This window comes from Carya illinoinensis, chromosome 7, assembly GCF_018687715.1.
Source record: "Carya illinoinensis cultivar Pawnee chromosome 7, C.illinoinensisPawnee_v1, whole genome shotgun sequence".
In the NCBI taxonomy this organism is placed as follows: Eukaryota; Viridiplantae; Streptophyta; class Magnoliopsida; order Fagales; family Juglandaceae; genus Carya; species Carya illinoinensis.
Window position 1 is genome coordinate 7,680,132 of NC_056758.1, and position 13,538 is coordinate 7,693,669.

Here is a 13,538-nt window from a genome sequence, read left to right on the forward strand (position 1 = left end):
GAGATATCCTATTTGGGCCACTTAATTTCGGCACAAGGCATTCAAGCAAATCCAGAGAAATTACAAGCCATGAAGAACTAGTCTCTTCCGAGGTCTATCAAGGCCTTAAGAGGATTTTTTGAATTGATAGATTACTATAGGAGGTTCATCAAGGGTTACGATGGGATTGCAGTTTGCCGACCGGAATGTTAAAGAACGACTACTTCCAATGAAGTGACGAAGTAAAAGTGGCCTTTCACATATTGAAGAAAGCTATCTCTTCCCCCCCCCCCCCCCCCGGCGGTCCTCGATCCTAGCATTACTAGATTTTGCATCACCATTTGCCATTGAGTGTGATGCTTTGGCTACCACAATCGAGGCTATTTTAATGCAAAATCCCCTTGAATATTTCAGTCAAGCACTCAACGGAAGGACACTAAATTTATCCACCTATGAGAATGAACTTTTTGCCCTCGTGACTACAGTAGTGAGATGGGCCATATTTGTTGGGAGGGACTGTCAAGATCAAGACCAACCAGCAAAGCCTAAAACACCTACTAGATCAAAGAGCATGATGCCAGGAACCCCAATGTAGCAAAAGTGGATTTCTAAATTGTTGGGTTACGACTTTGTGGTGGAACACAAGAAGGGGGCCAAGAATAGAGCTACTGATGCCTTGTCTCGAATGGACTAGGTTAAGGAAGAGACCTTAATGCTCATCTCATTCCCAACTGTGGACTGGCTAGATGACCTAAAGGCTACCTATGCTAATGACACCAATCCTTAATTTCCCTTTTTAGAGAGAACAATTTGGATTTAGAGTACACAATGAGAACATATATGCTTATGTACAAACAAAGGTTGTGCATTCCTCAAAATGCAAAGTTTAAGACTCATATATTAGAGTCGGACCACAATAGCCCATTAGGACGTCACTCAGGTCTCGATAAAACTATATAAAGAGTTAGAAGGGACTTTTATTAGCCAGGTCTCAAGAATGATGTTAAACAATTTATTAGAGGGTGTGATCTCTGTCAAAGAGTTAAGTCCTCCAACACCCTTCCAAGTGGGTTACTATAGCCCCTCCCGATACCCACACAACCCTAGACACATATAACGATGGATTTTGTGGAGAGCTTACCTAATTTTAGGGGATTTAACAACCTGTGGGTGGTAGGTTACAGGCTTATCAAATACAGTTACATAACCCCACTTAAACATCCATACATAGCCAAAGACATAGCCAATTTGTTTCTCAAGCATATATTTAAATTACATAGCCTTCTCCTCTCAATAGTCTCTAATAGAGACAAGATGTTCAGTAGCAATTTTTGGCAAGAGTTGTTTAGCTTCAAAGGGGTCTAGATGTCTTTGAGTACTACTTATCATCCTCAAATTGACGAGCAAACAAAGGCAATAAACAAGACACTCGAAAAATTTTTGAAATGCTCCTCAGGAGATAGACCAAGGGCCTGGGTATCGTGGATACCACTTGTGGAGTGGTGGTAAAATTCCACTCCTCATGCATCAATCAAATTATCAGCATTTGAAGTATTATATGGTTACTCCCTTCCCTGATGGGTAGACCATATACGTGGTACTGTCAGGGTAGCAGCTGTTGAAGAACACCTCCAAAGCCATGACCAGATCTCCTGTTTGCTACAACACAACCTGCAAAGGACCTAAGACCATATGAAGAGATATGTTGATTTAAGAAGGAATGAGAGGGAATTTTCTAAGGGTGAATGGGTTTACCTTAGGCTCCAACTGTACAAGTCACTACAAGAAAAACGGGTATTTATGACCAATTTTTTGCAATGAAAATGACTATTTGCGACTAAAACAGACTCATTTTAGCTGAAAATAGTTATTTAGTTGGATATAACTGGTCGCAAATAAACAATTTTTTTGTAGTGAGTAAACCATGGTGGCTCTCCATCATAGCAACAACTTTCCCCAAAATTTTTTGGTCCATTTAAAATCTTACAGAGAGTGGGAAAAGTGGCATACCGCTTGCATCTACCCTCCTCCACCCAGATCCATCCCAAAATTTTCATGTTTCACTGCTTAATAAGAAACTGGGGTCGTCCACCATCGTCGTTCTAGATCTGCCACCAGTTGATGATGAAGGAGTCCTTTAACCCATGCCAGATTAGGTCCTTACTGGCCGCATGGTGAAATTGGGAAACCAAGCCAAAGTGGAGTTACTGGTTCGATGGCATGTGCAAGAAGATAGTGAAGCCACCCAAAAGATTTTATCTACCTTGCGAGCAAGGCATTTTGAAGGGAGGAGGAGTTGTAACGAGACCTTCAAGATCTAGGGTTCATCAATTCATTCTGAGATGGAACGGGTGAAGTATCGAATAGATAGGGGTAATGTCCGTGTACTTGGTGGAGTTTGGTTTAATTGAAGTGAAGTGTTGTGGGCCGGGTCAAGCTTTACTCATGGTCTGCTCACGTGGGCTTTCTCCATGCAGTTTATTTCTTTGTTTAGGTGTGGGTCGAGAGCACGTTCCCTTGGGTGAGTTATGTATTTAGCACTTAAGTGTTGAACCTGCTTGTAGCCTTGTTTTGGCTTTAGCCTTTTATCTACTTTTATTTGTTTTGTTGTGATTTCCATTAGTAGTCTGACCCATAAATGCTAGCTAGTGTCCTTGGTAGTGGTATTCTGAATGCTAATACAATTTGTCTTTCCCCTATCATCTCTCTCTCTCTACTCTTTCTTCTTCCTAGAGGAGCTCCCCTCAAAGAGAGCAAAATCCTAACCTACTAATTAATTGATCGTTAGGTCTATTACATGGATGCTCGAGCTAGAGAGAAACTAGGGTTTTATCGTGTGAGAGAGAGAGAGAGAGAGAGAGAGAGATGCGGGGCAAGTACCAAGTAGCACTTCTAAAGACTACCTATCGTGGACACGTAAACGGTTAAATTCTTTTTGTCTTTGGGTCTAACCTCTTGGGCTGAGGATGCATGCATAGACTCGTGGCTGCAACTATCCAAATATCTTAATAGGCCCAAATTTATTAAACAGATCAAGCATTTTTTTAAAAGTAAACAATAAATAAGATTCAGAGCTCGAACTTTACAGCATATCAAACACTTTCTAATTTTTTTAAAAGGATAATATAATGGGTATATTAAGTATTACGATCATAAAAAGATTCGATAAAAATAAATTTATAAACTAATGTGAATTTATATAGTTTGTGAATATATATGATACGTTAGATTTACTTTATATGCTAAAACATTTCTTAGTATTTAATTTAACAATTGGTTTGAGATTTTAATGGTATGTATTTTTCCACGCTAACATTATTATTTTAAATCTAAGAGTACTGATACTATTTATAATTTATTAATCACTATTTTTGTTATCATCTCTTAATTTAATCTCAAATTATAAAAAAAATAAAAAATAAAATTATTACTTACCTACTATAGACGCTAAAAAATGATTGTAGTTGTGTTAATCCATTAATGATCAATAAATATTAAAGATTGCTTGATCTGATGTGTTTTATTATTATTTTTTACTTATTTTTATTTCTTGGTAATTTTTTATGATGCTAGCTAGGAGAACGCTTGACAGTTACGAAGTTGGTCAGAATCTTTTCATGTTACATTTTCATGGATATTGTAGAAAGGTACATTTCATTTTAGAAATGTAATACTCTCTCTATATATCACTCTTAGATCATCGTTTTTGGTTTTTTTTTTTTTAAACAAATTCAAAGGTTGATGGAGTCATGGCTAGTGCCACCTCATCATAGTGGAAGAAAATCAATGGTACCATAATATAGTATATAGAATTTTTCATATATAAAGAGTAAACAAAATTAAAACCTGATAATATTATTAAAGCTTTATAATGCTATGAAAAGTTTGAAAAATAATGAAAACCTATATTCCACACTATCGTCCCAATTATTTTTTATGTTGAAGTATCGATCTTTAAATTTTTTTTTTTTTTTTGAGGATGATAAAAAAAATCATATTTATAAAATAATAATAATAATAATAATAATAATAATAATAATAATATAGTATATAACACTAATCTTAATTAATATACATAGCTAGTTCCAATGACATCGTGGTACTCAAAATTTTTTACAAATAAATAATATTTGTAATTTTAGAATGTATGACTTACGTTAAAAAAAGTGAAAACACCTGAGATTTACATGAAAATTATTTTTAGTAATAGACTTTACTTTATTTTTTAAAATAAAATAGACAAAACTATATATCAATTTTTATTATACATCAATGTATTATTTCTTCTCTTTTTATAATAGTACGTCAATTTAATTAATGAACCTTCCTTAGAATAGACATTATATTTAGCATGGTTCCTTGGGTACCTCAAAGGTCAAGACCGCCTTGTACTTAAAATAATAAAATTACACCTCAGCCAAAAGAAAAGTACCCTAATTCCCTTTTTTCAATGTTTTCATCTATTAAAGAGTTTTATTAAATGTAAGTAAAATTACGTATTAATTTATGTATTAATATTAATTTTTTTATATTTAAAATTTAAATTAATATTATTTTTAATAAAATCTATTTTTTTATCAATTACATTGAATTAATACATATATTAATGTACAGTTATATTTATAACTAGATTTTTCCTTTCTTACAGTTTGAAGTTTCTCAAATTGCGAATCTTTTCTTTCTTAAGGTACGTCTTGGTACCTGATCATGTCATGAATGATTAAGTGGAGGGGAGATCTTTTGTTGCTTTGTTTGCTTTAGTTTTTAACCTTTTAGAGGCTATTTATTTTCTTAATTAATTAATTAATACCAAGATTAATTAAAAATCATTTCTACTTTAAACCACCCAAATATTAATTAAGCAACGTAGTACTCCCAATAAGCTAGAGTGATCATTAGTAAATATGATAGGGTTGATGATGTAATTCTCATTAATTAGCCTCAAGTAGAAGATGGATTATACTTCAATGATCAGTTTCTTGGAAGTAGGGCTGAGCAGCTCAGCTGGATTTTTTTCTAGCCAGTCCGAAACTTAGATAACTAGATTCTAGTTATGGGTTCTGACTCGGAACAAACCGGGCCGTACCTATCTTCTAAAACCCGAGTATACCTGGGCCAAGCTATTAGGCACTAGCCAGGATCTCATGTCATACCTAACTTCTATAATACTTTTCTTTTTCTTTTTCTTTTCCTCCACTTGAATTAATTAGTATAACTTAATGCAAAGCACATGGTGGTGGTGTGGATGAATTATATATATGTGACCGACAAAGCTAGAACTGTGGAATATAGAGTCATAAAAATCATAACATGAAAAGGCTTCCGTATAAGATGAATTTTAGGTTTATCAAAATATTGATCATCATCTTGAATTTGTTCGAGTACTAAATATTAAATAAGATGTTCGCGTACATAAAATTCAAGTGATCAATGAAATGTTTACTATCTGCTCGTGTTCAAATAAAAATTAAACGAATAAGACTACTTAATTAAGTACTACTCCCTCGAATTCGTCTCGTTTATATCCCTAATCACTGATTGCTTACAATAGTTTTTTGGTTCACAGGAGTTAATGAAATTTATTAAGAATAAGTACGAAGTAATTTTGTACCGTTGAAATTCAATGGCCTAGCTAGCTCATGTTAAGTATTGATCAACGCAAAAATATTGAAAATAATTTCATATTTTATAAGCTCATATGCACGTGAATAATTTTTTTAATATAGACAAAAGATCGATGCAGCATTTCACTGCAATTCTGTGAAGGAAATGCAAGTGGCACCCAAAATATATAAGTCAAAAGACTAGTAGTACTACTGCCGCAAGGATACAGTCATACAACTGACATATTGTTGCATGCATGCATGCATCCTCTTGTTGGATTGGCATGAATATCACATGCATGTGTGAATCCCAGTCTCATCTGATCAATATTTGGATACACATCCTTATTTTTAAATAAAGATGGCAACTCATGATGGGATTAAAATGTTGTGAAAAAAATAATATTATCTTTTTTGTTATTAATTAAGATTTTCTACAATGTTTTGTTGAAATTTTTTTTTAATATATAGTTTGGAGATATAAATACAATGCATATAATCACTTTTTTATATTCTTTATATATTTTATTAATGTAATTAATCAAAACAATTATTTTATAATAAAAATAATAATATAACTAATCATATTAATAAAATATATCAAAAAAAATATACAAAAATAACCACCACAGATTTTTTGTTTGATCAAATACAATTAAGCGCTAACAAGGTTATGACAGCTTGTACGCGTAGCTTATGTAATCTTCAGGATCTCTCTCCAGCCAGCTCCCAATTGGCTTATATAATAATCACCGCTCACAAAAGTTGAATGCCTGTCATTCTGTCGTTCTTTTCCCCAATCATGTGATGTCCTGTGTATTGGTCAATGTCAGACTCTTGTTTACCAAACGTGAAGGCTGATAATTAAGCAGAAACAAACTGTACAAGAAATAAGGCCGCATGTGTCACAGTGACAAGGCCGCAAGTTGCTGACAGTTGATTCTAGGTTTTAATTCCTAATTATATTGAATATTAAGGGCTGATAAAAAAAAACTTTATCATTTTATTTTATTTTATCTCATAATAATATTTAAATATTATAAATATAAATATTTTTTAAAAAATTTATAAAATATATTAACTCAAATCATTTCTTTATTATTAACAAATCACAACATCTCATCTCATTATACAAATATCCTAACCTAACTTAAAACGTGAGTTAATGATTTTTAAATCATTCCAAGTGGCCGGTTTTCGTTATGGTCCAAGGTATGGGATGCTACAAAATCACACTCTAATAAGAAAGTCATGTCCTCCTAATATTTGTGGAGAATTAAATAAAATCTTGGTATTGAATTTTAGGATAATCACCGATTGCTTGAGTTAGCTACAACGACCCATATATATTTTATATATTGTTAGGTAGAAGACTTACGTACATTTCTTTCATATGTGTGTGTATATATATATATTGATCTCCTTGACAATAATTTAGGTCTGATCAGCACTCATCATTTAGTGATATTCTTTATATAACGCTCCGGTTTCGGAGGTCCAGAAAGTTAGTTCACTTCATCTAAAATCACATCTCACAACATAATTATATATACTTTATAGACTTCATAAAATATAAATTTACTTGTTTAAATTAAATATATATGTTTCTCCACCAGACATCAGAGAAAGGCCTTGACAAATGAATTAAAAACTTCATAAAGACTAAAAATATCCATGTCTCAAAAATACCCAAAGTAACAGAAAATAATAATTATTTCTTATAAATACTTGTATCCTTTGACACTTATTCCTCTACTATTGTCAAATCTCTCTAATATTTGCTACTCTTGATTTCTAGTTGAACAATCAAAATTATCTGAAAATATTGTACGTAGAGATAAGGGATGAGTTATCAAAAATTCAGTAAGTAAAGAACATATACTAGTATGTAAACATGAGCATTTACAAAGTTTAGAATGCAAAACAAAATATTTTTCTTATTTTTATAATGCAGAATCATAACATGTAATAAAAAAATATTAGAGTGAAACTTTCAGAAAAATATTCTTTTCAAAAATATCATTTGGCATAGCATAATTGAATATCATTATCATTATATCAGAGCACCGTATCAAAACCGAGATTTTGTTTAACCTTCATGGTAGGTTTGTGCATCTGTGAATAGCATAGTAGAACTTAAATCACTCTATCACCAAAATGGTGTGTACTCATATAAAGACAACTACTATTACCTATGGTAGGATCGTATGCCACTATTATTACCTGTGGTAGGGTTGTGTGCCATTATTATTACTTATGGTAGGGCTGTATGCCATTATTATTACCCGTAAGAAGATCGTATACCACTAGTATTATTTGTGGCAAGATCATATACCACTATTATCGCTCGTGGCGGGACCATATACCATTATTATCACCCGTGGTAGGGCCTTAACTAGATAGAATAGAAAGTTATACCAAAAGTTTCTCGGATACCACATTATATCAAAACAGAGTATTGAACAATTCATATCATATTCATCATATCATAAAAAAATTCGAAGCATCTTCATTTAATCAATGCAAAAATTTTCAAATATCATATTCGTTCTTTTTACACAGTCTAAAAACAGAATGCCAAAAAATAAGCTCATGTATACACTAATCATGATAGAAAACATATTCTTCTAATACAAGATTTCATGTGTAATGCAGAACACATGACTTACTTAGGCTATTTTTACATTTCTTTTCAAAACATATTATACACATTTTTCATAAATTTAACATCAATCATTTCTTTTATACAAAGTCTAGCAAAGAAATCCCGTTTATCTTAACTTTTTAGTTTTTCAGAATGTTTTCACAATAGTAACGAACGAATATCAATCATTACCTATAAAATAGACACATACTTACTTAATTCCTTAACTAAACACATATTTTGATATTAAAGCCTAAAATACTGAAGTAGCCTATTTTTCTAAAATAGTAAGTAAGATCCTCGTATCTTTAATCATCACTTCCCAAATTAATTAATATTCACTTAATATAATTATAACAAAATCTATTTGAGTAATTAGAAAAAATTTCGTTAAATAAAATAGACTTAATAAAATCTAAAATGTTCAAATTAAAATTATGTACTATTTACTTCTAAAATTCAATTTATTAAAGATAATTTAATACTAAATAATACATTTTAAATCCTTATTTATTTTCTTTAAAAATTCTTCTATTTGAAACAAAGCCCACACGTAAGTTTAATATATAAAGAAAAATCATGACCAACGTAGAAATAGCTAGCCTAATGAAAAGGGTATTCTAGAAATTGAGTAAAACATGTAAGAGCTCTTTGGGAAGGCTGAAATTTACAAAATCTTCTGGAACTACCATGACTTACCAAAAAAAAAAAAAAAGATATGTAATTAGCCAACAAAAACTTAAAATCTTTCATTGGAAGCTATATACTTGATCTTAAGGGCATTTTAGGTAGTTATAGATATGCATGGTTTAGATAGTGAGTTGAGATAAAAGTTAAAAGTTGAAATAGATATTATTAGAATATTATTTTTTAATATTATTATTGTTTTAAAATTTGAAAAAGTGAAATTATTTATTATATTTTATATAGAAATTTAGAAAAGTTATAAGGATGAGATAAGATAAGATAAAACATTTCTTATATCTAAATGGGGCTAAGTAGGTAGACCTCAATGTTTAGAATTAGAATAAAACAAGCTTAAGAGAAGATGTAGTGGCGAGGGACCATGCGAGGTGGCTCACTGAACAAGAATCGTGCGACAGAGTTGGTGCGACGAACTGGTGGCCAGATAGAATCAAGTTCAAGTAGGCACGACATTGTGCGTGCGCGCGCGCGCGCGTGTGTGTGTGTGTGTGTGTGAGAGAGAGAGAGAGAGAGAGAGAGAGAGAGAGAGAGAGAGATCACAATGTGAGGAAAAAGAAAGGGTTCACCAATAGTGAACAGTGGTTTGGGGTGGAGGTGGCATTAGGTGCCCAACAACACTTTTAGTGCAGTTGGCAACGTCGTGGTGGGGATTGGCAACTTGCAATGGCTTCCCAAGATGCAGTCATGTCTGGTACACATTTTGGAACTACTCTGTTTCAGTGTAGTAGAACAAAGTGCTACCGTTTGTAGTTTCTGGTGGCTGAACGACGATGGTGTAGGGCAGAGGCTTGAGGGCATCTTGAGATAGGGGTGGGCAGTGGGGGCTGCCCCCCATTACCTCGCCCCTGTCCACCCTGCCCCCGCAGGGGCAGGCAGGTTACCCCACACTGCCCATGCAAGGGCAGGGGACCTTTCCCCACATGGAATACTCCTAGCAAATATATATTACAATTTATCAAACTTGTTCACAAGACTAAACATGGCAACAGTAAGTCCTACATTAATCAAGTAAGATTCTTGTATGACCTTGGAGTTCTATATAAGTTTGGCTTAGGGTGCCCATGCCATGTGCAGTCTTGTGAACAAGTCTCACATTTTTGTAAACAAATTTAACAAATAAAAATATGAATAACATAATTTTTATGTTATCAATTTTTAAATTATTGTTATATATAAAAATTTTAATTTATGATTTAATTATATAATAATTTGGATCTAAAAAATATTTTTTGACCAAAAAATAATTTTTAGGCTCAATGGAGCATTAGTGTTCATGAAGGGGATGGGGGGTGCCGCCCCCGCCTCCCGAGGGCGGGGTGAGGGGTGGAAACACCACCCCCCCACATGCGGGGGCAGGGTGTGGGGAAGGGGTGCCCCCACCCCCCGCATATGCGAGTAGCACCCCTACATTAAGGTGGCTTGTTTGGTTGCTTCCTTGACGCAGAGGGCAACAGTGCAATATGTGGTTTGTTCCCTTGTTTATGGGTGGCTGCAGTGGTCTATGGGAGGGAGTCAAGGTGGTTCAATTTCACATGGGGCTAGGCAGTTGGGCTAGTGGCTTCTACTATGCATGGATGATCTCGGCACGTGGGGGTGGCGTGCAAGGAAAGTTTTGGTTCGATGTGGGGAGGGTGTTGTACTATGAAAAAGGGGAAGGGCACTAATGTGCTTCCTTTTCTCTTGGTCTGTCCAGGTGCAACGACAAAAAATTTTGGGTTAATGGCAACTTGCAACTGGTAGCTTGTGGTGGTGCAGCAAGGTAGGGCTTGGGCAGTGGCTGATGGCAGTGGGCAGTTTCTAAGATGCATGAGATGATATATGTGTGTATATATATATATATATATATAGGTGATTGGAAAGAAAACCCTAGAGGTGAAAGGGAAAGAAACGTGCATGGGAGTGAAAAAATGCATGCCGTGGAGTTCAATCCTTGTTCAAACAGGCTTGTTCTTTTGGGTCCATTTCGAAATAATTGAGCCCACATTTGTGTAGTGTATAGACGATCAACAAATTGGTTGGGTCAACTAGAGCAGTCAAAAATCTCTTCGGATGGCATGCATTTTCACAAGTCAAGTATTTAATAAAATTTTTTATTACATGTAAATAAAGTTATATACTAATCTACGTATCAATACTAATTTTTTTATATTTAAAATTTAAATTAGTATTATTTTTAATAAAATCTATTTTTTATCAATCACATTAAATTGATACACATATTAATACATATTTATACTTATAACTAGATTTTTCCTTTAAGAAATTATAATAGAACTCAATACAATTGCAAAAAGAACCCAGCTCATCCCGTAAATTTTTCAGGTCAATTATCAAATAAATAAATTCGGTTCATATTTTAACCTTCTTATCAAGCTTAATAAAAATTTCCTTTTCCCCCAAAATAAATTTTGGGTCTGTTATTTACTCCTAAATTACTTATTCAATACCAAGCGAGTTTTTCATACGTATAAACTCCAAAAAAAAAAAAAAAAAACCATTATCGACTCTTCAATTAGCTTAGAATTGGTACCGGCCTGTCATGTGGTACCGGCTTTTGTGTCCAACTGGCCTTTCTTTCCTACCCAACTCTCGCGCTAGCAAAAGCCAGCAATATCAAAGTTTCATCATAGTTTATAGGTCCACTATGTCTGTCTAGTGTTCCAATACTAAATATTATTTAATTACACGTACATGGTACATATACTAATACCGGAATTTTTTTAAAATCCATATGTGATTTATGATCATTGGGCCAATTAACACTTTCCTATCGATTGGAAGCCTGCCACATTAGTTATTACAATGATATGATAATACACGAACTCGTTATAAGTACCGCAACTCATTTATATATTTTACTAATACATCACGTCATACAAATCACAAACAGAAATACTATTAAATCAATGGATTAATTACACATTTAACCCATTTGCATACCAATAACCCATTTTTCAACTCTCTTCTAAATAAATCTGTTCACCATTCTGTCACATTTCCTTTTGGCCATGGGCTCTACCTCTGCAATAACCAATTGAAAACCATACATGATGAATAAACTAGATAGAACAAGAACCATCACCGACACCAGGGAGACCAAAGATTGTTACAAAAAAGACCATGATCAGTACATAAATACATCTGCAGATGGCATAATGGCCGCATGGTTTAGATAGATAGAACTCCATGGTTGCATGAGGCTATCATCATCATGGGTCTGAGTGCCATGATCTTGTTGTGTCTCAAAAAGTCCATTTGTGCTGGAGTTCAGATAATTGACGATCTCGTTAAGAGATTCTAACCTCTGGCCGAGCTCAGCCATCTGAGCTCTCAGAATTGAGTTCTCAGCCTCAATATTCAAGTACACCTGAGAGGTCATGTTCATGCTCGTGAGGATTTGATGATTCTCCGTCGTGAGCTGGCGTACCTGAGCCATCAAATCATCCAGGTGCTTCTGTTTGCGCTGTCTTGATCGGCGCGCCGATTCACGATTTGACAGCATCCTTTTCCGCTTTCTTGTATCCATAACATGCTGCAGATCGTGGCCTTCAGACCCTGAGTTGTGAAGCGCGCTGGACCCAGAAGAAGCAGCTCCAGTACTAGAAGAATCCATATTTGTGGCGTATGTTTGAACAATAATAGTGATATTAAGCTCGACAAAAACAAGATCTTTGATATAGATATGCTTTATATGTATATGAACTATATTATAAAGAAGGTCTAATTTCGAGGTGCAGTGAGAGAGGAGACCCTATTTAATTCATGAAAAAACATAAAACCAGTAGAGGAAGACAACAGAGAAGGACTGAACCAAGTGGGACCTGCGCCGGAGGGTGGAGTTTATCATAAACCCAGAAAGGAGGATTTCACTGACTACCGGAGACATGAGTCACAAACATCAAGCACAAGATATTTTGCATTAAACAAAAAAAAAAAATGTGATAGCTAAGAATTAAGAAAGATGGAGATCTTTTGCAGAGAGGGATATGGGTTTCTAATGATAGAGTTTCAGTCTTAGATCTAGAGGAGAAGGCCAGCCTGAAGAGAATCAGATCAAAGGCAGAGGAAGAGAGGCCTAAAATTTTTGAGGGGGAAGAAGATGGAGAAGGGGAAGAGGTTTTGCAGGGTGTTGCTGGCCGATTTTATAGACCAAAAACCGCCCACTTGTAACTAAATTATTTGAAAAAATAAAGCAATTGGGTCTATAGAATATAAAAATACAAGACAAAGAAAGCATGATAAATTTTGTATTTTGTATTGAACTGCAGACCTAGCTGTTGATACTTTGACGGGTCCTGTTCACGCGCATGCGCGAAGGGAAGCTGCCAAGCTACTTCTCTTTCTTTCTGATAAAATATATTAACATTCAGTTTTTTGAGAAAAATATTAAAATATAAATATTTAAATAATATTAAAATATTACTCCACACAAATTGACCTGATTTTACAATTAGAAATGATAGATGCAGTCTACAAATGTAAACACTAAACAGGATGCAAACAATTATATGAAATGAATAAATTTTTTTTTTTTCATGTAAATATTATATTAATTCACTTTTTTTTAAAATGATTACATACCATTTATACCATCATGACTTCAAATA

General features: G+C 34.0%; 1 protein-coding gene across 1 annotated transcript; it reads right to left on the minus strand.

The window, feature by feature from the left end:
* Positions 1 to 11,764: 11,764 nt before the first annotated feature.
* LOC122317365 (bZIP transcription factor 11-like) lies at positions 11,765 to 13,120 on the minus strand. Its single transcript, XM_043134425.1, has one exon. The coding sequence runs from the start codon at positions 12,542 to 12,544 to the stop codon at positions 12,056 to 12,058; it is 489 nt and encodes a 162-aa protein (XP_042990359.1). The 5' UTR covers positions 12,545 to 13,120; the 3' UTR covers positions 11,765 to 12,055.
* Between the last annotated feature and the right edge of the window lie 418 nt (positions 13,121 to 13,538).

Coding starts and splice junctions, on each gene's coding strand:
- LOC122317365 (XM_043134425.1), bottom strand. CDS start 12,544: ATGGATTCTTCTAGTACTGGAGCTGCTTCTTCTGGGTCCAGCGCGCTT.